Source organism: Hydra vulgaris, chromosome 07 (genome assembly GCF_038396675.1).
Source record: "Hydra vulgaris chromosome 07, alternate assembly HydraT2T_AEP".
NCBI lineage: Eukaryota > Metazoa > Cnidaria > Hydrozoa > Anthoathecata > Hydridae > Hydra > Hydra vulgaris.
In genome coordinates, this window is record NC_088926.1 from 13,890,028 (window position 1) to 13,915,576 (window position 25,549).

The 25,549-nt window shown below is 26.8% G+C and overlaps 2 protein-coding genes across 3 annotated transcripts in view; one reads left to right on the top strand and one right to left on the bottom strand.

The window, feature by feature from the left end:
• Positions 1-1,134, top strand: part of LOC100201616 (intraflagellar transport protein 74 homolog) — a 55,599-nt gene extending 54,465 nt beyond the window's left edge. For both annotated transcript variants that reach the window (XM_065801124.1, XM_065801125.1), the window contains one exon: positions 921-1,134. In XM_065801124.1, coding sequence (XP_065657196.1) covers positions 921-1,036 — 116 coding nt within the window. In that variant the 3' untranslated portion in view covers positions 1,037-1,134. The remainder of the gene's footprint in view (positions 1-920) is intronic.
• LOC124806402 (hemicentin-1) lies at positions 1,135-25,549 on the bottom strand. Its single transcript, XM_065801126.1, has 5 exons — positions 25,262-25,549; positions 13,384-13,785; positions 7,980-8,249; positions 7,510-7,770; positions 1,135-1,624 (listed from the first exon to the last, which is right to left on the bottom strand). The coding sequence occupies exons 1-5, from the start codon at positions 25,302-25,304 to the stop codon at positions 1,509-1,511; spliced, it is 1,092 nt and encodes a 363-aa protein (XP_065657198.1). The 5' UTR covers positions 25,305-25,549; the 3' UTR covers positions 1,135-1,508.

Here is a 25,549-nt window from a genome sequence, read left to right on the forward strand (position 1 = left end):
GGAGTTCATAGACTTTTGGAAATCTGGAATTTTCCATTTTCCTGGAATCTTCTAAACTCCTTAGATCATCTCCTGAGATCCTGAGATAGTAATTTTATAACATTATTTAAAAGTTTCTTCTTTTTTTTTAAACTCCAAAAACAAAAGATTCTTTTAAGAGATTTTTTATGTTAAATTTATTTTTGGCAAATTATTAAAAAAATAGTTTTAATGGATTAGCGTTTGTGATGTCATTATTGTAGTTGTGAGCATGGAATCATCCTTTTTTTTATTTGTAATAAATTTTTATCTGCAGTTTACATGATTACAGGTGTTACTCCTGATACTTTTATTATGTTAAATTTTCATTAAGATGTTCAAAAAGTAAACCTCTAATCCATACCTTTTTAATCGCAAAGGTCTACGAGCTTGTGTTTTGAATCTATAATTAGTGATATTTATATCACCAATTATAGAAAACACAAGCTCGATAGTTTATATGAGCTCTACAAATTTGACCACATGTAAATTTTTATTCTAATGCTTTATTTGTAATATCGCTTAAATCATTTCATGAATTCCATTTTTTTTTTTGAAAATATTATTTTACAAATTTAATAAAATTATTTCTTTATATTTTTAAATTTGTTCCTGCTTTAGTTTTAAAAGTGTCTAGTCTTTTCTTTTAATCTTTTTTTTTCTCTCCAATTTTATAAATCTTGTGTAACGGAAAATGACCAAGTAAATCTTGAGATCCCGAGATTTATATTTTTGACATCACCATTTAGAACTCATAAATATATTTTTAGTATTTATTATTAATACGATAGTTAATATAATATTTATTATAGTGAACTGTAATAAATATTACATAATGGTGATTATGATGATTATGTTATTATTGTGATTGTTGTTTGTTATTTTCTTTTAACATGAGTTAGATATTGCGCAAAAAACTGCCGAAAGCAATTATACACCTATCAAACAAAACGTGAGTTCTTTGACGCACTACATAAATCAGCTCACTATTAAGAATCTCAGCAGCGGAAAAACTTAATTTCAGCTTTTTTAAGAATAACGAGCAAAGTAAAATTGAAATGTAAATATGTTACGAGTAAAATTTGTATATAAAAAGTAATCTTTAAAATGAAATAATTTGAAAAAAATTAATTTTTTTATTTTCATTTATTTACAATGTTTTTTAAAGTACAATATTTTTTCATGCACACAGACATATATACAATATTTTTACATAAACATGTATACAATATTTTTAAATGCACGCATAGACATATATTCATACTCATAGACATATATACACTTGCACATATATGGAATAAAATTGGTGTTGCCATAATGCAATTTTACCAGCGAGATTTAAAAAATGTTGCTGTTTCAAAACTTTTGTTAAAAAGAAGTCATTTGGTTACTTTAAAGAAATCTCACAATAGTTTCTAATATTGAAATGATTTTTTGAAAACATTAAAAGATTTATTTAATTATAAAATAAAAACGAAATAAATAAATATTTAAACAAATCTTTTAGTCAAAAAAAGATTTACAAAGTATATGCCAAATATGATGATGATTGAACTTTTAATAAGTTTACCAGTTCCTACACTTTTACTTGCCGTTATCAACGTTGCTAATCGTAAAATAACAAAAGTATTAAAACTAAGAAATAAAACATAACAAATCAAGGAAATTAACGATAAGCATATAAAAATAAAAACAATGATACTAAATTTTCTCAAATAAATTACCTACATAATTTCAATATTTTTGAAATTTTATAACAAATTTTCCGGATATCATTCTTCATGTATAGATCGTAAGGTGTTATATACGCATCATTTACTAAATTTGTAGTATTCTTCCTCTTATATTTTACTATTATTAAACTTTTTGCAATTTATCACAAAATTTTATTGTATTGACTATAGTTTGTTGTGCTATATTTTATAGTATTGCATTGACAAAACGTCAATAGAATTCACGTTTGTCCGGATAAACATTTGTGATTTAGAAAACTTTTTTTTATTGAGTTTTGGTTGGGTATTTTTAAACGTCGCTGTTAATCTGGGAAATGGAGATTAGTGATGAACATTTTGTATTTGATTAGCGTGTAAGTTTTTTTACATCGTGATGTAGCCGTCACTCTAAACTCGATAGTTTGTAAAAGACCTTTTTTTTTAAGTCTATAACTAGTTATTTGATTTGATTTACTGTAAGTGTTTTAAATATGATTTACAGTTAAATCATATATTGAGAAAATTGTTTATTTTCAAAACTTGTAAAAAATGTAGTTTTTTTAAGTTATTTTTATTTCTTGATTATTTTAGTTTCTTAAAATAGTTAAGGTAGTACCCCAAGAAACAAAAGTCAATTTTGAAAAAAATTAAATTAATTTAGATTATTATTCTTTGTTCACAGATTAAAAAAATCTTTTAATTTATCATTTTAAAATTAAGTTTTAATAATTTGGCATTATGTCTACCAAAGCCGTTTTCTTTCCGTAATTACGCCATAGCAACCGATATATAAACAAAACATTTGTAAAAAGTTTGCGAAAACGGTTACTTCATAAATAATTATGCAAATGAGCCGAAATTTTGTTCTTCATAATAAAATTCATTTTAGGGAAGATTTTTTTTTTAACACGTTTTAGCTCTTGAAATTTTTCATATTAATCTTGTTTGACTCGCCTAATTTCTTAGAGTTTGTTAGTTTTTTATGCACCATTTCTAAAATATTCTTTTATTTTCATTTATTTTCTCTCAAATGAATTTAGGTATTATGTTAATAATATGTTACAAAATTTCATTTTAAAATGGCAGGTAAGTTTTGAGTAATCATTTCACAAAAATTTGCTTAATTTTAGTTTTTAATTGGGTAATCGAGGCAAAACATTTTAAGTAAGAAATTATTTTTTTTTTAATTTTAATGATATATTTATGTTTAAAAAATTAAGTTTTACTATAGTTCCGATGAATTTTTTAAACATTGCTTGGGGTTTAAACTTTAAGTTTAATACCTAAATTCATTTGAGAGAAAATAAATGAACATAAAAGAATATTTTAGAAATGGTGCATAAAAAACTAACAAACTCTAAGAAATTAGGCGAGTCAAACAAGATTAATATGAAATATTTCAAGAGCTAAAATGCGTTAAACAAAAACCTTCTCTAAAATGAATTTTATTATGAAGAACAAAATTTCAGCTCATTTGCATAATTATTTATGAAGTAACCGTTTCCCAAACTTTTTACAAATGTTTTGTTTATATATCGGTTGCTATGGCGTTACGGAGAGATACAGATGGTAGACATAATGCCAATTTAGTAAAACTTGATTTTAAAATGATAAATTAAAAGTTTTTTTTTGTATTTAGAGTAAGAACATTAGTTAATGTTCTTACTCTAAATACAAAATAGTTAAACTAATGTTCGAACTCTAAATAAAAAAGTCATTAAAAAAATCTCTGTACTATTAAATCTTTATATTGGTTTCAAGTAATTCTGCTTGTTTTTTGTTGTTGTTGTTGTTGTTGTTGTTGTTTTATACATTTTATCTCGTTAAAAATGAACGATTTACTTGTTGCATACAATTTTATGAGTATATTTTTTTATCAATTTAAGGAAAAAAAGCATTTATATTAAAAACTGAAATAAAAATAGGTTATTTTTTTATCATTAGCTTGGGTGATTAAATGGGTGGCCTTGAAGTTTGTAGTGCTAGGTCATTGATTTAGAGAGTGCTTGTTTTTTTATTTGGAGTTGACATCAGATAAAATATATTGTCGATATTTTATCTCAACAGTCAAAAAACGAGTCAAAAATCTAAGCAATCTGTTAGGCTGGAACGTTGATATTTTTTTGTATTTTTGTTTGGTTCTCGAAAAATTAATATTGATTTTTTAAGTTGGATAGTATTTTGTAGTGTAAGCAAATAATTATTAATCAAATTGATAATTAATAAAGGTAGTATTTTTCGGTATTTTACAATAGTTTTACAAAAGCTGAATAGTCTAATTGAGTATTACATTAGCTCCAAGTACAATTTGATGTAATATATAGTATAATTATAAAAATTGCAAGAAATGTTTTCGCTATTAATTCTACTAAGTTAAGAGTTAACTCCAAATTGAGATCATCTAAGTTTAATACAAAAGTTATGTTTGACACCGACAAAAATTATTTAGGCTTATAAAGAGTTCTATGCATTAATAACCTTCAAGCCTTATCAAGTCAAAATCCAGTTACAAACAATTTTTTTATCAAACATTTGTAAGGTTTCTTACAGATATTGTTTTTATATTTTGGTAAATTGTGCATACACAAATGCAATGTGTGCCTAATAACTAAAAATTATACACTATTTTTTATTATATTCAAGTTCACTAAACTTTAAAAATCCAACTTTAATTCTAATTTTTCTTTCTGCCTTTACGAGGATTTCCATCTCGAAATTCAAGATTTCCGGAATTCGTTTTCATAATATAGTTTCGAATTCCGAAAATTTTTCCAGCGAATTCCGAAATTAAAATTTATTTTTTCGTGCTCTCTCCAACTTTTAAATTGTGTTTTTGTTTCTGTACATATAAATATTCAACATTCTAATTCTATAAGAAGAAATAAAGAAAACAATTGTAAATTACATTTATCCTTTATAATACAATTTGACATAGAGAAAACATTCCTAAATTGCAGTTAACGGTTTCATGTCTTCATTTCATATCCACATGTAATACTTTTTATATTTGGTATAACCGAGCGTTCGTGTCTTATATTTTACGGCTTTCAACAGAGTTGAGATTTGGTTATTGGAGTGCGGTGTGTATTAAATTATTTGGATCAATATTTTTTAAATAGGTAAGCAAATAATAGCAAGAATATTAACAGTTTTAATTTAAATTTAACAATTTTAATTTAACATTATTTGAAAGCTATTTAATTTTGTTTTGTTTAATGCAGGATTTTGTAAATTTTAGAGGTGGAACAAGATTTTGCTTAACTCTAGATGAATGGACATTTTCAAGAAGCCGACGTTATTTAAATTTGAATGTCCATGGCAAGAGGTATTAAACCTAAATTCCAATTTTGGAATTTAGGTTTAATACCTCTTGACGGACGTTTCCCTGCAGAGAAATGCATTACGGCTCTGAAAACCACATTGCAAGGCAACAATCTAAATATCGATAAAGATATTAATGATGTTCTGTATAATAATTCGAATACAACTGAATTGGTGGCTCACACATATACAGAAAATGTTGGTGCAAAAGATTAGGTAAGTGACTTCGATGAATCGGATGAGGAATACATTGAAGATGAAAATGTTGGCTTGATTGAACAAACTTATGATGAAGCTGAGCTTGTTGAGACTGAAGAATTTGGATTTAGTTTTCTCATTAAAAAAGTTCTTTCGATTGTAGAGAAATTTTGTTTTTCGAGAACATCAAATGATATTCTTCAAGTATGCGTGAAACAAGAATTTGTAAAACAATTGAAACTTATTATGGACACTAGAACTAGATGGAATAGCTTAGTCGAAATGCTTGAAAGGTTTAAAAAGTTAAAAAGTTTTATTAGAAAAGCACTGATTGACATTGCATTTAATATTGTTATTCTAGATGCTGAAATTTTGTCGATTAAAAACATTACCTCTGCACTTCTCCCAATGAAGCTTACTGTTTTCATTAAAATTAAAGAAGAAATTAAAAGACCGAATAAGCCAAAGACGAACTAATGTGTCTGGAACTCTTTCGCTTAATTTAATAATTAAATCTGTAATTAAATTCTTTGAAGAGAACGGCGTTCGTTGCAAAATATTAGAGTCCGTCTACTCATATTTGATTTTGATTCCGCCATTGAGCGTAAAGTCTGAGCAAGCCTTCTCAATTGCTGGTAACGAGACTCGAAGACGCAGCTTTAAGTGATCTCTGCTTTTGCAAGGCATATTTCATGCAAATAAAACAATAATTTTATATTTTTTATTATTAAATGATATACCATATTAGAATGTTTCTGCACTAATTGAATTTGATTTAAGTTTGTGTTCCTTTTTTATTTTTAAAGAAAGTGTTTTTTATGCAATAAATAACAATAAATTATCTCAAATAAGTTATTTTTATTATTTTTATAGACATGAAAAAATTTAATTTTGAATTCCGATTTTTTTTATTTTCGTTAAAATTTGCATTCCCTAGCTTTTACACTTTACTGTTATAATTTAAATTTATTATATATTTTTATTCTCGATCAAATATTTCAAAACAGTTAATCGTTGATTTTTTTCTCATAGATAAGTAAGTGTTGATGCTTCTTTCCAGGACTTTTTTTTTACTTTTTGTGTTTTGTTTTTTTATATACAAATCAGCATGGTTTCTTTTACTAAGTTGATTCATCGTTAAAAGTGAAAATCCAATTTCAAAAAAGCTATTATTAAGAGTGTTTTTAAAAAATATTATAACATCTATTTATATTTTTAAATATAATTAAAAATATAAATAGATAATTAAAAATATTATAACATCCTTTATATTTTTTGATATTCTTTTAGAATATCAAAAAATATAAAGGGTAATTATAAAAGAACTGGTTTAATGTTGGTATGTATTATAAAAGAACTGGTTTAATGTTGGTATGTATTATAAAGGAACTGGTTTAATGTTGGTATGTATTATAAAAGAACTGGTTTAATGTTGGTATGTATTATAAAGGAACTGGTTTAATGTTGGTATGTATTATAAAAGAACTGATTTAATGTTGGTATGTATTATAAAAGAACTGGTTTAATGTTGGTATGGATTACAAAAGAACTGGTTTAATGTTGGTATGTATTATAAAGGAACTGGTTTAATGTTGGTATGTATTATAAAAGAACTGATTTAATGTTGGTATGTATTATAAAAGAACTGGTTTAATGTTGGTATGGATTACAAAAGAACTGATTTAATGTTGGTATGTATTACAAAAGAACTGGTTTAATGTCGGAATTATAAGATATTTAGCGTTTAATTGCGAAAATATGAGAAATAAAATTTTTACCGACTGAATCAAATCGAAGTTTGAGTATGTCTAGAAAAGAGCCTTATAAAATTCAAAACAGTTGACATTTCAATCACCAACTGTTGTAACTTTTTTCTTTTTTTTTTTCAAACCCGAGAAGAACATTTTATATAAAACGTTCTGCAAAATACTAAACTAAAAATAAACTAAAAAAAACAAACTGAGTTTTGTATTATGGATCATTTACGTCAAATGCTCCAATTTCTTCAAATTCTGTATACTTTTTTTTTCAACTTATATTTTCTTTTTATTTTATAATAATAAAAAAAATAGATATTTTGTATTTTTTCCTATTTCTATTTCAAAATAGAAAGTTTTACCACAAATGATCATTTTTGATAAAATTTTTTAACTTAAGGGTATAATTTTCTATCTTAAAAAAGGTAGGATGTGATATACTCTTAAAGTTAGAAACATTTTTTTTAAACGTGTAGCCAAACTTTTTTTACTTTAAAACTTACGTTCAGTTTGAGCTAGTATCAAAACATATTCTTTTTGTCCAGCAATGTTACTAGCAATGCAGGTATAATTTCCAAACTCGTTTTTCCCAGGATTTCCTATGTCTCCAAACAACAAAGATTGATCTGTGCTTATTGTTTTTTGAGATGGATTTTTCCAAATCCATGAGAGATCAGGACAACCATCAATTTTGCAACGTTCCCTAACTTCTGAACCTTTTTCTAAGTGGCGAGTAAAGATATTACTTTCAGATATCTCGATATCTAAATATAAAATCATGTAATGCGTATGTTTATGCAATGACTTCTTTTTAACATATTTTAATTTAAACAAATTTTAAACATATTTTAATTTAAACAAATGTTTAGGTATAAAAATAATTTACTCTTTAGGTAATGTTTATAAAAAGAACTTGTAAGATATATTATTTGCAAACTTGCAAAGAAAAACAAAAACAAAAAATTAATTATACATGAAATAAAAAGTTTCATTTTTTTTACAACGGTTCCCCCGTCATTTGTTGCAGTACAGCTGTATTCACCAGTGTCACTTTTTTGTGCGTTGTTAATTTCAAAAGTAGATGAACCGTTTCCTTGTTTTTCTTTTATATCTGAATTTTTTTCAGAGCTCCAATAAACTTTAGGAGTTGGTATGCCTATTGCTTCACATTTATATTTTTTATTTGTGTTAATTGGGACGTATTCAGTTGACGAAAAACTTTCGTTGCTGATTTTTGGAGAAACTACAAAATAAAAATAGCATTTAGAACTTTTATATAAATATTTGCCACACTAAGTTTGCAGTTTTAAAAAAAAATTTTCACAAAGTTCTACGATTGAAAAACAAATGAAAAACTAGTAAATAAAACGTAGGAGAAATTTTTTTTGGAGTATAATTTTTTTTTCACATTATTATTATTATTATTTATTTTCGTCATTTTACACATTTTACAATGTTATCTATAAATTTAAACAAATATATATAACTACAAGCTGACTCGGGCAAGTAGAGGTCAAAGTGTCTTATCATCAAGCCCCTTCGTGAAATACAGAAAAATACAATAAAATTTTACATCTTCTAATATTTTTTAAAGAGTGAAATTAATAAGTTTGAAAAAGAATAAAAATTTAAAGGTTAAAAAGGAATTTAAAGTTAAAAAAGAAACTAAAAAAAAAATTAAAAAAAAAAATAAATAAAAAATACATAAATAAATAAAAAAAAAAAAGAAAGAAACAAAAATTGAAAAAAATGAAAAAAATTATTAAAAATAACAAATAAAAAATTACAAATCAGTACATATTCGTATACACATTCAATACAATATTAAAAGAAAAAAAAATTACAAATGGTGCATATGCGTATACATATTTAATACAATATTAAAAATAAATAAAATTCATTAAAAATAAAATATACAAAATTATTTCAATTTCTTAAAAAAATGAGAGAATGTACGTAATGTTTAATTTTAGTGTTTTTTTTATAGTTCTTTTAAATGTATCAATAAATTTTATTTTTTTCATATTTTTGTCAAGAACCGAATTCCACAAGCGTGGTCCCGGGCATATTGTCGAGAAATCAAATTTTTTGAGTGATGTTAGTGGAATGTAGTAATTACTCATTGAGTGTCTTGTTTCATATTTATGATTAATTCGAGTGAAACTTTCAAAAAAATATTTTGGAACCATTTCATTTTGAAGTTTGAACATAAATAACAAGTTATGGTATATATTTAGTTCGTATTCATTTAGAGCATTTATTTCCTTGAGTAACGGCTCGGCACTTTCGTATCTATCTGCGCCCAAAACTAATCGACTTGCTTTTGTTTTGTACAAAGTTTTTTTAGGAAAGATGAATGATTGTTTGCCCAGGCAATATTACAATAGTTAAAATAACTATGTATAAATGAAAAGTATGAATTTTTAAACATAATTTATTCAAAAGATGTTTTGTCTTGCACATAATCCCCAGAGTTTTTGAAACTTTGTTCTCGACTAGCTTTATTTGGCTTTTCCAATTTAAATGTTCATCGAAAATTATTCCTAGTATTTTCATTGAAAAAACTCTTTTTATTTTAATATTGTTAATTGTTAGTTCAGGTAATTTAAGTGGAAGGTTCTCGGATTTAGCAAACAAAATATATTTAATTTTTTCAATATTTAATGAAAGTTTATTTGCTATAAACCACTCATTAAGATATATTAGTTCTGAGTTTACAATATTAAAAATATTTTTTAAATTTGAGCCAGAAAAGAAAACATTAGTGTTATCCGCAAAAATAATATAATGATGTTCAGGTAAGATAAAATAATTAATTAAAATAATTAAGTATAATATCATTATTGTCATTAAACAAACTTGGTAGGTAATTTTGGAGAAAATAAAATAAAAAGAGACAGTTTTAAAGCTTTACAAGCAAGGCCGGCGCGAAGGGAGATGAACTTCCTCCAATAACTATTTGTTATTTTAGTAGGCAAATTTGACCCTTTTAGACAAGCCAGCTGACAAATGTATACCTTTTAGACAAGTCAGTTGGCAAATTTAGACTTACAGACGGCAATAGTCAGTCGGCAAATTTAAAAAAAGGGATCTTTTTTTTAGTCGGTAAAAATTGTAATAGGAAGGAATAGTAAGTTGAAATTAGAATATGTTGGGGAACATAGTGTCGTATTAACAACAACAAATTATTTGATTATTTAATTAGTTAGTTGATAGTATTTTGTCAAAAAATACCCCGAAATATTTGATATATGGGAAAGGTCCTTCACCTTATTTCAAAGATTGAAGTGCTGTTTAAACATGAAGCCTTGCCATCATTAAGAGAAAGAAGAAGTGATATTACTTCATTTTTGTCAGTAGATTTTATGAAAATAGAGCCAAGGTGTGATGTTTTTAAATACTTATGGAAGTCAGTGTGGGATGAGTGAATATTGTTTTACAGTCCTTCAGATATTGAAATAAAGGAGTCGAAAATTTCAGTGATTTTAACTGGATCACGTATAATGATGTTGTTTGAAGATATACTAGATTGGTATGAGATATCATCCAAACATATATTTAAAAGAGTTCTAATGCCAATAGACCGCATAGCTCTTCCACGTAGCTCTCAAACTATTGTTATTAGTAGTAAAGTAGTTAGAAAAGTGTTTTTTTTTTCTTCTTCAAATAATTGTTACAAGTAAATTTCTATGGTTTTGTTAGTTTTCTCAATAATTAATTTGCCATGTAGCTTTTTTGTTTTATGAAATTTCTTAAGTATCTTATTTCGCTTTTTTATTGAGAAAATTAGGAAATTAAATATAAAGGTGTCTTATTAATCAGAATTATTAGCCAAAATATTTTTTTAAAGCACGAAACCTAATTTATTTATCACTAAATAAATTTTATTATTCGTTTCAAAAAAGTTATAAATAGGTTAATGTTTAGCATAAATATTCTTGTCGGACTTTTTCCTTTATAAAATTAAAGTTCGCAATTTTGTAATAAAAGTTTAGACAACTTTAAATTAATTTATATAACTTAATAAAAACTTCATGGATGTAGCTTTTTATTTTTAAATTAATTATTATTATAATATTTCAAGGAAGTATAGATACCCTCGTTCAGTTACGGATCCATTTTTTGGTGTTTGAGATACCAAATTTCCAGACATGGAGCAAAACTCCAAACATTTGTATGTTTATACTTATGTCAAATAATAATGATTTGCAAAACATTGTGATGATTGGAGGCTGAGAACAAAAAGCCCTGAAATTTCATCCTCCACCTCACGTTTGGAGTGGGAGGGGAGGGATGAATTTTAGGGCTTTTATGTTCCCAGCATCCAATCAACAAAACTTTTTGCAAAGCATCATTATTTGACATAAATATAAACATACAAATGTTTGGAGTTTGCTCCATGTTTGGAAGTTAGATATCTCAAAGACCAAAAAATGCTGGATCCGTCACTGCCCTTTAATACCAAAAGAATTAAACTCAAATTTATAAACACATTTAAAATAAGTTTGAAGTTTAGTTGTAATTAAAAAAATTTCTTGGAATACTATTTCTTGGAATCGAATTTGAATTTGGAATTTTAAGTCGAATTTAACTGAAATCCGAAATTTGACTTATAAGCCCAATTTAACTAAAAGTCAAATTCAGACTTTGAAATCGAATTTAACTGGCTTAACACGCATTTTGGTTGATAATATTCATATAATATAAACATTAGTTTATATTATTTGAATATTAATTTAATGTTTACATCATGTGCGTATTTTATAAATACGCCCATGATGTAAACATTAGTTTAGAATATAAACTAATGCTTACATCATGTGCGTATTATCAATATGTTCACAATAATATTTTATAAATTAACGAAAATTAAAAAACTTTAAAAAAAACAAAACCGCATAGACGACTAATTTTTTTTGTCAAAAACATATTTATAAACTTATTACTTTCATAACAATAAAATTTTCGAATATTTTTTATAAACCTGGACTTTTTTTAGAGCGCAGCTATTAAAGTAGATTGGATCATAATTAATATGTTTAGTCGCTTTTTTTTTAATGGTTTGTTCGTTATTAGTAAGTTAGTGTCATCACCAAAAAGATAAGCAGTTGAAAATTTTAGAGCATACTAAGATCATTTATAAAAATTCAGAAAAACAGTGGCCTAAATCTTTGGGGAACACCTGTGTAGCATTTTATTAGCAAAGAAATGACATTGTTGATGGAGACAATCTGTAATCTATTAAGAAGATGCGAAGAAAGTCATTGGAAAGCAATTCCTCGAATACCATATTGTTTCAATTTAATTAGGAGGATGGAGTAATCAACAGAAAAAATAATTTATAAAATTTACTTAAAGTAATTTTTATAAAATGAAATATTATTACTGTCAACCAATTATAAAATATTGAAAAAATAAACAGTACATGAATAAATAGCAAAAGTAATCAGTAAACAAGATAGTTAATTATATATATTATATTTTCGAAAATGTAAATAAAAAAGTATAGATTTATACTATTAACTTATAAAAAAGATAAAATAATAAACAATAGATAAAATTAAAATAATACAAATCCGTAATAAATAAATGGATAAGAATTTAAAAACTTTTAAATATATAAAAATTCTTAAATAATGATAAATAACTAAATTAAAAATTCTTATCTAATATTAACTAATCAAATTAAGAAAAAGTATTATAACTGAAATATGAAACGGATAAATCTTACGAATCTAAATGGAACTAAATTGAATATAATTAACGGTAAATAAGAAATTAAAAATATAAATAAAGTGATAAATAAGAAATTATAAATATAAATAAATAAAGTGATAAATAAGAAATTATAAATATAAATAAATAAAATAAATAAAGTTAGTAAGTTAAATAATAATAGTAAAAAATAATAATTAAAAATTTATACGTGTAAAAGAAAAACTAAGGGAAATAAATAAAAACCAATCTTCTAATTCTTTGTGTAATTTTTTCTCCCTTTTTTTCTCTCCTTTTTTTTTGTTTATCTTTGTTTACTTTCTTTTCTTTCTTTCCTTTTTTTTTTTCTTCTTCTTTTTTTAAGTTTATTAAAATGTTTTTTTTTTAATAATTCAAAGTTCTTTTTTTTATTTTTTTTCTTCGATTTTTTTTTAAAACTGTTTGTTTCAAATTAGTTTTTTTAAAATTTGTTAGTTAATTATTTTATAAGAACTTTGTTTAACATTTATAAGAAATTTTATATACACAATATATATGATTTTTTTAAATTCCTTTTTTTGTTGTTTTTTTTACCGTTAAAAATTACGTCCGCAATTTGCAATGTCCTAACACTTTTTTTTTCCTAATTTTTTTTTATTTATAAAAAATAGTTAAGAACTAACCTGCTTCATAAAGCAAAATTGTACCATAACAAAGATTAAATTTTGGATAATGCACAGTGCATCGATATTCACGTTCAAAATCACTATTTGCAGTATTTTTTAACTTGAATTTAACAGTTAATTGATTTTCTTTTTGATCTAGCTCAGGATCTATTCTTTCATTGTAAATTAACATGTCAGAGTTATTGTTCATTATGATTTTATAAGAACCATGTACAAACTCAACTGAAAATAAAATCTTAATAGTGTTCGATGGAGAACGAACATCCACCTCAATTCTCTCAGGATTTCCATACTTTTCAAACTTTATTATGTAAGTTAAATCTACACTTTTTCCAAGTCCAGAGTAAATTAAAACATTTTCCACATTTTGATCTACTATTGTAACTTGACCAAATAATCCTAAAACAAAAATCTTTTTTATCAATATCAAAATTATATTATTTATAAAGCGGTCATACTATTACATCAGAGCGCTACAATACTCTATATTGCATTATATACTTTATTATTAAATGTTATATTGGACGTAATTTATAGGACGACCTCTAAATTAAACTCCTAAAATTTAGGGGTCATTTATAAATTACGTCACGCAACTTTTGATCGTTTTTGATCTACTCCCCATTCCCCCTTGTCACAACATCGTTGCTCTTTAGTAACAAGTCGGTTAAACTAACAAAGGTTTAATTAGGACTGCTCTTATTTCTAATTTTTACTAATGATTTAAGCAACTCTTGTAAGTTATTAGATATAAATTCTATAATTTATTAAATTTTTAAGTGTTGTTTAAATCAGTAAACAAAAAATTTTTAAATCTTGCTGAGTGGTTTAAAGCAACAAATTGTTACCAAAATTAACTAAAACAAAGTTTCATTTTTCCATCGCTATAACGAAGGAGACATAACTTAACCATTGCTATAACGAAGGAGACAAAACTTAACCATCGCTATCGCAAAGGAGATAAATCTTAAGCATTGATTTCATAAAGAAACACAACTTAACCATCGCTATCACGAAGGAGACAAAAGTTGACAATGGCATTATAATGTAGAGATGTGGCGGAGCCAGTTTATGCCGAGTCCCCGATACACGGTACCTGGAAGGAAAAATCGGGCTCGAGTCCGGGTACCCAGCACCGATTCCATATTAAAAAGATGGAATGAAAACCTGAGAAATCCTAAATATATCAAGTTTCTTAATATCAAATAATAATTAATAGGTTTTTAATATTTGGAATAAGGGGTCTTCCATAAAGTACTTACACTTTTATTTCAACCTCCGCTCCTCCACATTTTGATATACACTTTTTCGAGTACCCTCCACCTCCCTAAAAATACCTACGCAACATTTTATGATATTTTTTCAATTTAGTGTTTCCTACCATTTGCAGACCCCCTCTCCTGCATCTAAGTGTACGTACTTTATGGACTATCCCTAACTTGTCGTCTTACGTCGTTAATCCCAAAATTATCAAGAGAACTTTAAAATTAAAGTTAACTCTATCAACTTCAAAAAATACTGTTTCGGCTAACTAAATTCGTTTAATAATTGTGGTATTATATTTTTTTTGTAATTTATTGCTAAATAATCGCTATTATGCGCTAATTAATAAAAGTTATGTTACGGAAAATTAAAGAGAAACTGAGAAATTATAAAAAAAAAAAAGAAGGCCTTCTCGACTGTAGTGTAAATAAAATGAAAAAAAAAAATTTAAAGTGAGACACGTCTATTAAGTAAATAGTAAATTTGTGATTATTGACTCCATAACACTCTTAGAATTTTGATAACATTTCGACACAATTCAAAGTAGCACTTAAACATATAGTTACAGCATTTAAGGTAAATGTTTATTAAAAGTTCCTTTTAAGATACCAGGTGCCGAGTACTGTATAAAAATGGCCAATTCCGGGTACCTGAAAACACAGCCGAATTACCGGCAACTCGCTAGTATAAAGAAGTAGCATTAAAATTTTTAGGTATACTCCGTAAAATAGTTTATTTTACAGGTTATGTTTGGAGTCATCCATAAATGATGTCAGTAAATATAGGGGGGGGGGGGAGTTGATGCTGGAAAGATTGACACTAATTGACAATGGGGAGGAGGGTGTTGAGGCCAAAATGATGTCAATTTAAATTATTTTTTTAGTTTTAATGGGCAGATTTTAACGGTATTTACTAAATGGTATAGAAATGATGGTTTGTTTGTGGGGAAATTAATATTAAATGCGGGGAATTTGATATTATATTTTGTTAAATTATTTATAATATAATATTATAAATTAATATAATAAGTTTCCTAGAGACATTAAATAAATAACAACTACTAACGTAAAATCCCTTGCGGATTATAAAATGTGGTTCAAAGTAAACTCATAAAAGTAAACTCATAAATTTATCATTTTTTAAATCTAAATTGCCGTTATTTCAAATACGAAACTCTAATTGCTCTCTAGTTGATTGTAAAACGTGATGCAATGCAAACACATAAAGTCTATTGAAAATTCAAAACGCTAATTTCTCCCTAGATTACTAATAAATCAATATTAAAATATGGATAAAATCGCATTACTTAACTTATTGATGGTCTCGTATGGAAATGCTCATCCCAATAAAAAAAAGGCTAATATCCAGAAAGAAGTCCATAGTTTATGGAATTTATTAAAAGAAGAGAAACTGGGGCATAAGGATCTTGAGTCAAGAGTAATGTATTTAATCAATTTGATTAATGAAAAGGCAATGAAGTTCAAGAGCAAGCAATTATCATTTTGGGCCAATACTCCAAAACAGTCGGCCCCCACGTATATTCTTTACTTTGACAAGAATTCCTCACAGTTTGTTGATCCCACCAATGAGCGATCAGTTATTGATGATCAACAAAGTGCATTAACTTTGAGTTTGTTGACCACGAAAAATCAAAAAAATGCAAGAACAGTGACTCGAGATCGACTCAATTCTGAGATTGCAGCTTTAAATTGTGACGTTGCTGGACTGAAGACTAGAAGGAGAAGTGGATTTATTGCTGAAGCTGAAGGGGATGGTTTGAAAAAGAAAAATAAAAAACTAGCTCATCTATGTAAAGAACTAAAAAACGTATGATCAAGCTCAACAGAAGAAAGCTAGAGAACTGAAAAAAGCTAGAATGGAGGAAATCTGCTTGGAGCATCCAGAAGTCAAAGAAAAACTAAAATTCAGAAAGAAACCTGGTCGACCGTCATTAGAAGTAGATCAACCTCTTCTTTTGAAGGCGATTATGGGTATTGCTCTCCATGGTTCGTCCGCTGATGAAAGACGTCGGTCAGAGGTTCTTTGGGTAATGATAGCTTAGCTCTGTTTGTTAATATTGTATTTGTTACAATTTTACTCTTAATTAGTACTTGCACTATTGTAAATATACTTGAAATGTTAGCAACTAATTTCAAGATTTGATTTGAATATAATTTACGAAATAAATCCCTTTTTCTGTAAAAAAGTTAATTATATTCAAATATACTTCTTTATTATTTAGAGCATTAAAACTCTCGACGAATTGACATCCAAGATGAACAAAATTGGATTTGCAATCACCAAGAACGCCCTCTATACTCGTCAACTTTCGAGAAGTTACGGAACATTAGAAGGCAAAAGGCACGTCAAAACAGTCCCTGTTACATTGATCAGTCCTCAGAATAAATCTCATTTAAAACATGTTGACGGACTCTTTTGCAGTTCAACTATAAAATATATGGAAGAAGTTTGTTCTATTTTAGAGCCAGATGAAGTGTGTTTCATTAGCCAAGACGACAAGGCTAGAGTGTCAATTGGAATCACAGCAGCCAAAAAACAGGTGTAGTTGTTGATGCATTCCGGGAGAGTTACCGGGCAACTCTCCCGGACCACGACTGGGTCGCGGCTGCTAAACACAAGCTTATACCATCTGTATACGCTGGAATTGCGATCAAAAAAGATGGTTTCGGAAAAACAAATGCTGTTACTCATTCTGCGGCTCTTAGATATCAAAGAATTCGACTCTATTACCAGAAATCCTCAAACTAATATGGTTAAACCTATCGTTGTGTTTAGCGTCGATGGAGGACCTAACGAAAATCGAAGATACCAGAAAGTAATTGAAATCGGGATTCACCTTTCTTGAAGAATAACCTTGACGCTCTTTTCATCATGACGAACGCTCCAGGCCGCAGTGCATTCAACAGAGCTGAGCGACGATTGGCACCTCTAAGTAAAGAATTATCTGGGGTGATTCTTCCGCACGAACATTGCGGAACTCATCTTGATTCTCAAGGTAATTACATTGACAAAAGTTAATTTGTAAAAATATTAATATAATTTTTAACCTATATTAACCAACATATTTTTTTAAATCAGGCACGACAATAAATAAAAATTTAGAAAAACAGAACTTTGGTTTTTCTGGACAGGCTTTGGCTGATATTTGGTCTGATCTACAAATTGACGGTTATTCAACCATTGCAGAGTATATTGATCCAGATAAATCAGAGCTAGAGTCAAGAAGCCTAATATGACAAGATCAACGTTGGATTGCCGATCATCTTTGTACAAGTCAATATTTTATTCAAATTGTGAAATGTGAAAATCGTTCTTGTTGTCGAACTATTAGAAGCTCTTACTTTACTCTAATTAGAGCAAGATTTCTTTCGCCACCTGTCCCTGTCAACCAAACGAGAGACGGGCTCAAAGCAGTAGATATCTCAGAATGAGCAAAAGAGTTGTTTCCATCATCCGTCTTTTGCACATCGCATCAAACATTAAAAGTATCCTTCTTCGTACTGCCAAAGGATTTCCAATTTTGCCGTATAATGCGTTTTGTCCATCATTTCAGTCTAGCCTAGCTAATAGAATTTGTAAAAAGTGAAATACCTATTCTGCCTCTCAAGCTATGTTGAAAAAGCACGCTTCTATCCATTCCTCTGGTATATCACTCCCTCTAATCAAAAGAGTCCAACCTGTTCGTATTGCTGCCAAGCGTCAGACAGAATTTTTGGCAGTCATCGTTTTCCAGAAGAGTTCGGAAACTGCTGAATGGTTAATTGAAAATGAAGTTGACGCAACGAATTTGATTGTACCTCAAGAATATGATATTCTTCTAGAGCGCGGAGAGCATTAACTACCTATTGTTTCAATCGATGATCACTTCAACAACCCATGGGAAGATTATATTAAAGATATATAATACTAATTGCTTAGTTGATTATTTAATGAGATATCGACTATTATATAATATAATTTGATAAGATCTACTATTATATAAATGTATAATTTAGTCAGAAAAAAAATCAATGGTTTTTAAGCATTTTTATTGTTTTTTAGGGGGGGAGTACACAAAAACTGACATCATATATAACGGGGGGTTGGCCAAAAATTGACAATTTGACAAAGGGGGGAGGGGGAGTCAAAAAATTGAGAACAGACACTGACATCATTTATGGATGACCCCTTTACAAAAAAAAAACATAACTCATAAAAACCTAAAATAAATTACTGCAACCACTAGGGAACTAAACAAAATATTAGAACTACGATTTTTCATAATAAGAATACTTTAACAACTAAAGAAAGAGAAATTTAAAAACAAAAAAAAAATCGAACGGAACGGAGCATATACATAATTTATATAATAATTAATTTCTTCTGTTTCGGAAGTTAAAACTTTTAGTTTCTAAAATTGCGTTGCTTTCAGATATTCTATTGAATACGCAAATTTTGTAGAGTCTGACTATTTTGTAAAGGCGACTATTTTGTAGAGTCGACTCCTTGCGTCATTATTTTTTTTTGTTCCCTAAGTGATTTTATCTTCTTTCTAATTGAAAAACTTAAATGCATTTATAAAAATCAAAGCCTAAAATATACTGTGCACAATAAATTACTCAAGCATGCTTGAGTAATTTTTATCAGAATTCGTATTATATTTTTCTATGATTTTAATGTAGTTAACTAGTGAAAAACGACAAAAAACGTTAAAAAAAGTTTTTATTAGTTTTAGTAGTTAAAAAAACTTATTTAGCATATTAATAGTTAAAAATAGCTTATTTAGTTGTTAACAAAACTTTATTAAATAAATTTAGTTGTTAATAAAACTTTATTAAATAAATTTAGTTGTTAATAAAACTTTATTAAATAAATTTAGTTGTTAATAAAACTTTATTAAATAAATTTAGTTGTTAATAAAACTTTATTAAATAAATTTAGTTGTTAATAAAACTTTATTAAATAAATTTAGTTGTTAATAAAACTTTATTAAATAAATTTAGTTGTTAATAAAACTTTTCAAATAAATTTAGTTGTTAATAAAACTTTATTAAATAAATTTAGTTGTTAACAAAACTTTATTAAATAAATTTAGCTGTTAATAAAACTTTATTAAATAAATTTAGTTGTTAATAAAACTTTATTAAATAAATTTAGTTGTTAATAAAACTTTATTAAATAAATTTAGTTGTTAATAAAACTTTATTAAATAAATTTAGTTGTTAATAAAACTTTTCAAATAAATTTAGTTGTTAATAAAACTTTATTAAATAAATTTAGTTGTTAACAAAACTTTATTAAATAAATTTAGCTGTTAATAAAACTTTATTAAATAAATTTAGTTGTTAATAAAACTTTATTAAATAAATTTAGTTGTTAATAAAACTTTATTAAATAAATTTAGTTGTTAATAAAACTTTATTAAATAAATTTAGTTGTTAATAAAACTTTATTAAATAAATTTAGTTGTTAATAAAACTTTATTAAATAAATTTAGTTGTTAATAAAACTTTATTAAATAAATTTAGTTGTTAATAAAACTTTATTAAATAAATTTAGTTGTTAATAAAACTTTATTAAATAAATTTAGTTGTTAAAAAAACTTATTCGTTTATTTTAACATCAGCTGGCTCAATGTTAGTTGCGCAAATAGATTTAAATATAGTTTTTTGGGTTTAGTGGTTGTTTTACAAATTTATATCCAATGGTTATCAGATTTTTGAAATCAAAATCTATTTAATTTTAGGTTTCCAATACCATAGTATAGAATAGGTCTACAGTATACCTTACAAATATAACTCTTCGAATAAGCACTTACTTTAAAATTGGCTTACTGACTTGTCATAATGAATTCTTCCTGACAATCTTATATCTAAAGTGGCTGTTGACAAATGCTGACTACTCAACATATCCTGTCTTGACAAAAAGTCATCTCTTTTTGATCGCTTAGAACAAGCAGTTGACATCGAATCTAACCTTCCTTGTTTGGGCTTGCAGTGAACTGTGGGTTTGCAGTGCAGTGGCTTGTAAATTTTTACTTCAACAAAACTCTCTTCTTTACTGCAAACAACTATCAAATATTATCGGCATTAATGAATTTCAATATTGCTCGCTGAGTCCTCTATCTTACGTTTTCTTGGATTATCATTCACCACTGACTTCTCACGGAAACCATAGATACAATTTATTGCAAAGTATCTGCTATGGTTACTTTTCTTGCCACTATCTCCTAAATCTTTTCCCAAACCTCTAAAAATCTCATATATGGAATATATGAGATTTTTAGAGGTTTGGGAAACACTATTTACGTTTCTACGTTTTTTATTTTACGTTATCTACGTTTGCTCTTTAACACTATTTTTTGTTTTTTAGTAACTCTTAACCTTATAGTGGTTGCTTGCAGTCTTGTTGGAAATAAGTAAATAACGTAAAACTGACCAGTCTTGTTGGGAATGAATTAGGTTTAAAAAAACAGTTGATAAAAACTCGAGAGGTTAATATCAATTGCAAAGTATCTTCATTGTTAGGAGTTCTCCTTTGTAGACAAATTCATGTTGTAACATCCGTATAATCAATACCTGACAAGATTGATTCTGCTTTGCTTTCAAATTCAATAAAATTGTCTCCCATTTTGTTTATTATATAGTTTCTAACGATAAAAGCATCAAAGTGAAAGTTTTGAAACCAATTTGTTCTGACCGAAGAGCTTTGCTTGTTGATAGAAAACTAATTAAAATAATGCACCAACACGAGTGTGAAGACAAATTTAAAAGTTTCCATCTAATTTGCAGTACATAATTCTTCAGAAATTCAGAAAGTGATTCTTAAGAAAACATTTTTAACGTGTATTAGCACCAACCTACATTTTCATTTTAAAAATAAGCATTAAAAAGTTGTAAAATTGCAAAGAAAATGTAATGTTATATTATTTTTTGAAAGATATCAATTAGTTTCAGTTCCGATCTACTTAAAAATGTAAAAATGTATTTTAATTTATGAATTTAATTGTCAAACTATTACATCACATTAATGACTCAATACCTGATAACGATGAAATCCCGCAGTGCTGTAATTTTTTGTTGGATTTCTTTGTTAAAAATTTTTTAGTGTTTGGTTTAATTTCAGAAACAACAAGATAATTTTTTGCATTTTCAGGTTTTGAAATTTTGTTCTTACCAATATTATGCAACATTGTTACGTGTGGATTTTAACTTTTTGCAAGTGTCGATTTTCGGATCTGTTGACATTTGATATATAAGTACATTTTTTTTTTTAGAATTACTCTTTTAATTGAGGGTTTGCTTTTTTTATTCCATTTCATGTAATTGTGAAAGGTTCATCAGATGTTAGACATTCCGCCAACTTTTGCTTGATTCTTGACTCATGGGGGTGATTTAAGCATTCCTGTCAATATTACTCCAAAACTGAAATTTGCATTTAGAAATAAAAAAATACCACAAAAATTTTAAATGCTTAGTCTTTAGAAACAGCATCATAATAACATATGTAAAAGTGATGTATGGTCTTACTTATTTATTACTTACTAAAGTTTTTCAGCAACAAAAAAACGAGAAATTAGTTTAACTTACGCCTTCCGTATTGTGTTTTTATTTACACTTACTATTATATGGATAAAAATAGTTATATTTGTTCATTTAGCAGCTGGCTACAACATTTTTTCTTTACATAACTTTACATTTTACAGTTTCAAATAAAACAATAATCAACGGGTAAAAACATTTAATCTAATACATGTCAATGTTACCCACCTGTCAAAGTAACCCTGCGTTACCTTACACAAAAATTTAAACCAGGGCTATTTCAACATTTATTTTAAGTTTTCTTCCAATTCAAGTAAAATATGAAAATTTGACAAATTTTCATTTAGTATACACTGGCACTTCTTGCTTCGTTTTCTGCTATTTCGTCAATATTTATAATCCACTTGCATGATTAATTTTGCTTTATATATTCTCACTTTTCCTAGCATGAGTGTTTATAAAATAAGTGCCACCCAATCTTTGTCGAAACATTCCGAGCATTTTTTCTAAAGGATCTGTCGTAAACTTACCGAGTATCTAAAGTTAATAAGTTAATTGACTAGAGCAATCATTCCTGAAGATGTATGCCAAAGTGCTATATCTGTATCGCGTGTGACAACATCTTTGTCTTTGTCTGCCAGTTATTTTCTGCACTGTACTTGTAATTTGTTCGAAAATAGTCTAAAATTTTCTTTAGATATATTTGCATATGAATCTTTAACATTGACAATCTTCCAAAACATAATATAATTTCGATAAATCTTATAATTCCGCCAGCATTACTTATACTAGAATAAGTTTTCAGCGCAGCTAATGTTTCATCACAAAAAATGCAAAGCGGTCGTCCATAAATTACGTCACGCTCTAGTGGAGGGAGGGGGAAGGAGGAGGAAGAGAAGTAATGTTTTTGTGACGACTCATACGGAACTTATTACTATGTTGTGATGAGGAAGGGATGGGGGTGGAGAGTTTCCAAAACGGTCAAAATTGCGTGACGTAATTTGTGGACGAAGTCAAAGATACATTTTACTTCTTTACATATTTTAAAAGTATTTGTACTTTATACGTCTTTCAATGGGTTTTGGTGCTATCAAAAAAACATTACACTTTGATAGTTTAACAAATTTATCCTTTTTAGTTTTATTTAAATATTTATATCGGACCATAAACTTAATTTAACTTCACCACCGCCTTTAAACTTCACCACCACCTTTAAACTTCACTACCACCTTTACACTTTTAAATTTATTTTGCATTAACTCAAATTGAAATAAAGTAAAAGTATTTTTAAAGTAATGCTATTTTTGTTAAAAAAACAAAATTTTTTCCGTGATTCTCTTTAAGTTTGAACTGATTGATATGGTTGTTATCACAGATTTTCGCAATTGACTCTCCATTACGAACACTTCATCTATTAATAAAATACATTTTTTTTGTTTTTGAAAATATGTATGATAAATTCAAAATCGTCAAGAGAAAAATTAATTTTTATGTAATTTTTTTTAAAGAAGTGAAATACTTGAAGGCTGGTAGTCTCTTGAAGGCTGGTAGTCTCTTGAAGACTGGTAGTCTCTTGAAGACTGGTAGTCTCTTGAAGACTAATAGTCTCTTGAAGACTGATAGTCTCTTAAAGGCTGATAGTCTCTTAAAGACTGGTAGTCTCTTGAAGACTGGTAGTCTCTTGAAGACTGGTAGTCTCTTGAAGACTGGTAGTCTTGTCTCTTTTATTTTCTTTATTATAGTTGCAACTCATTAAACAAAATTTTTTTAGCATTTTTTAAATTTTATTTATTCAAATGTTTTATATTTTAGGTTATAAATATAAAAAATCAGAATAAGGTTCTTCTTCTTTAAGTTCTAATTTTCGTTTCTTATTTATTTATATTTTTGAATGACACTCAAATAAAGCAACAATTTAGTTTTTATGCTTATTATAAAGTATAAAAACTTAATTAGTATAAAAATTGCTTTGCTCCCCAAAAATTTTATCTCTCTAGCTTTTCAATTACACAACTTCTTGTTCATGTTCATTGCTTTACACTGGCCCATAGTTTATCCCTCAACTTGTACTTTTACAAGGCGCGTTAGTTAAAGTTACTTGTCTTGTTTTGTCTCATGCAACTATTAATTTTATTTATGAATATATCTAGTAACTTTTTTTTCAATTGTGTTTTAAGAACATCATCAATATTTATTTTATTTATTTAATTCTTTAAACATGGAAAGTATTCGTTGAACTGATCGTTATTGTTGCAATTTGTTGAATTTAACTTCTATTTTAATGGTGGTATAACGTCGGATATAGGAAGTTGAAACTTACGGCAAGATAATAGTTTGACTCCATTTAAAACGTTGACAAGATTTTTTTGCAAAATATCGATCAAGTAACATATATTCTCTATTTTTTTTTTTTTTTTAAATTCATGTTACTCCTAGAAGTATGACTAAATACTTTGTAACTTAAAAGTACGATTCACCTAATATATATAGATAAGATTTCTACTTTAAAAATTTATGATTTCTGATTGAATTTTGATTTAATTAATTTTAAATTTATAATATATATACACATTTATAATATAGTATAAATTTATGATATTTTAATCATAAACTAACACTATTTCAAAGTATATTCAGTTTTGCAAGAATAAATAAAAAGTCAAAAACGTTTTATTGCTTTTTAATAATATATACGTTTTTATTATTTGGCGATAAGACAAGTATTTATCTTGACTATTTGTATATACGAGTATTGATATGTACGTATTATATATAAGAATATCTTATGGAATGTGTTTATAAGACAAATATGAACAAGACAAAAAAGTTAAATAAACTACAATTTATAACTACAAATTAATGTAATAAATAAATAGTTATAAACATCTAAAAATAACTTTAGTTGTAATAATTAGCAATAAACAACAAAAAATAACATTAGGATGCCTAAAAAAGTTCACTAAAAGTTCACAGCATAAATTGACATAAATTAATCGAAATCTAAAGTGCATCATAAGCCGACTTAAGATAAATTGAGAAAAAAAGCTTTGTAAACTAAAAATAAAACATACCTTTGTAGTAATAATGTAATAAAAATAAACCCAAGAAAAACATTTCTGATAATAATTGTTTTCCAATTATTTTTTGGTTTAGAATAAACCTGGCTTTAACTTATTCTTGCTTTAGATTTTTAGTTTAGGATAAACCTGGTTTTAACTTATTCTTGCTTTAGATTTTTACATTAGCTCACATTTTTACAGAAAAGTTTTCTTCGCTACCTTTTTCAAAGACAGAAGTTTTTATTTTTCAAAAATAAAAAAAAATAAGCCTCTTCTTATTTCAAAAATAACATCACATGT

Excerpts from the sequence above, each read along its gene's own strand:
- LOC124806402 (XM_065801126.1), bottom strand. The coding sequence starts at position 25,304 with ATGTTTTTCTTGGGTTTATTTTTATTACATTATTACTACAAAG. Across the intron at positions 7,771-7,979 it reads AATGAAACTTTTTATTTCAT|ATATCGAGATATCTGAAAGT; the intron begins GTATAATTAATT and ends TTTTATATTTAG. Across the intron at positions 1,625-7,509 it reads GATACTAGCTCAAACTGAAC|CAACGTTGATAACGGCAAGT; the intron begins GTAAGTTTTAAA and ends TTTTACGATTAG.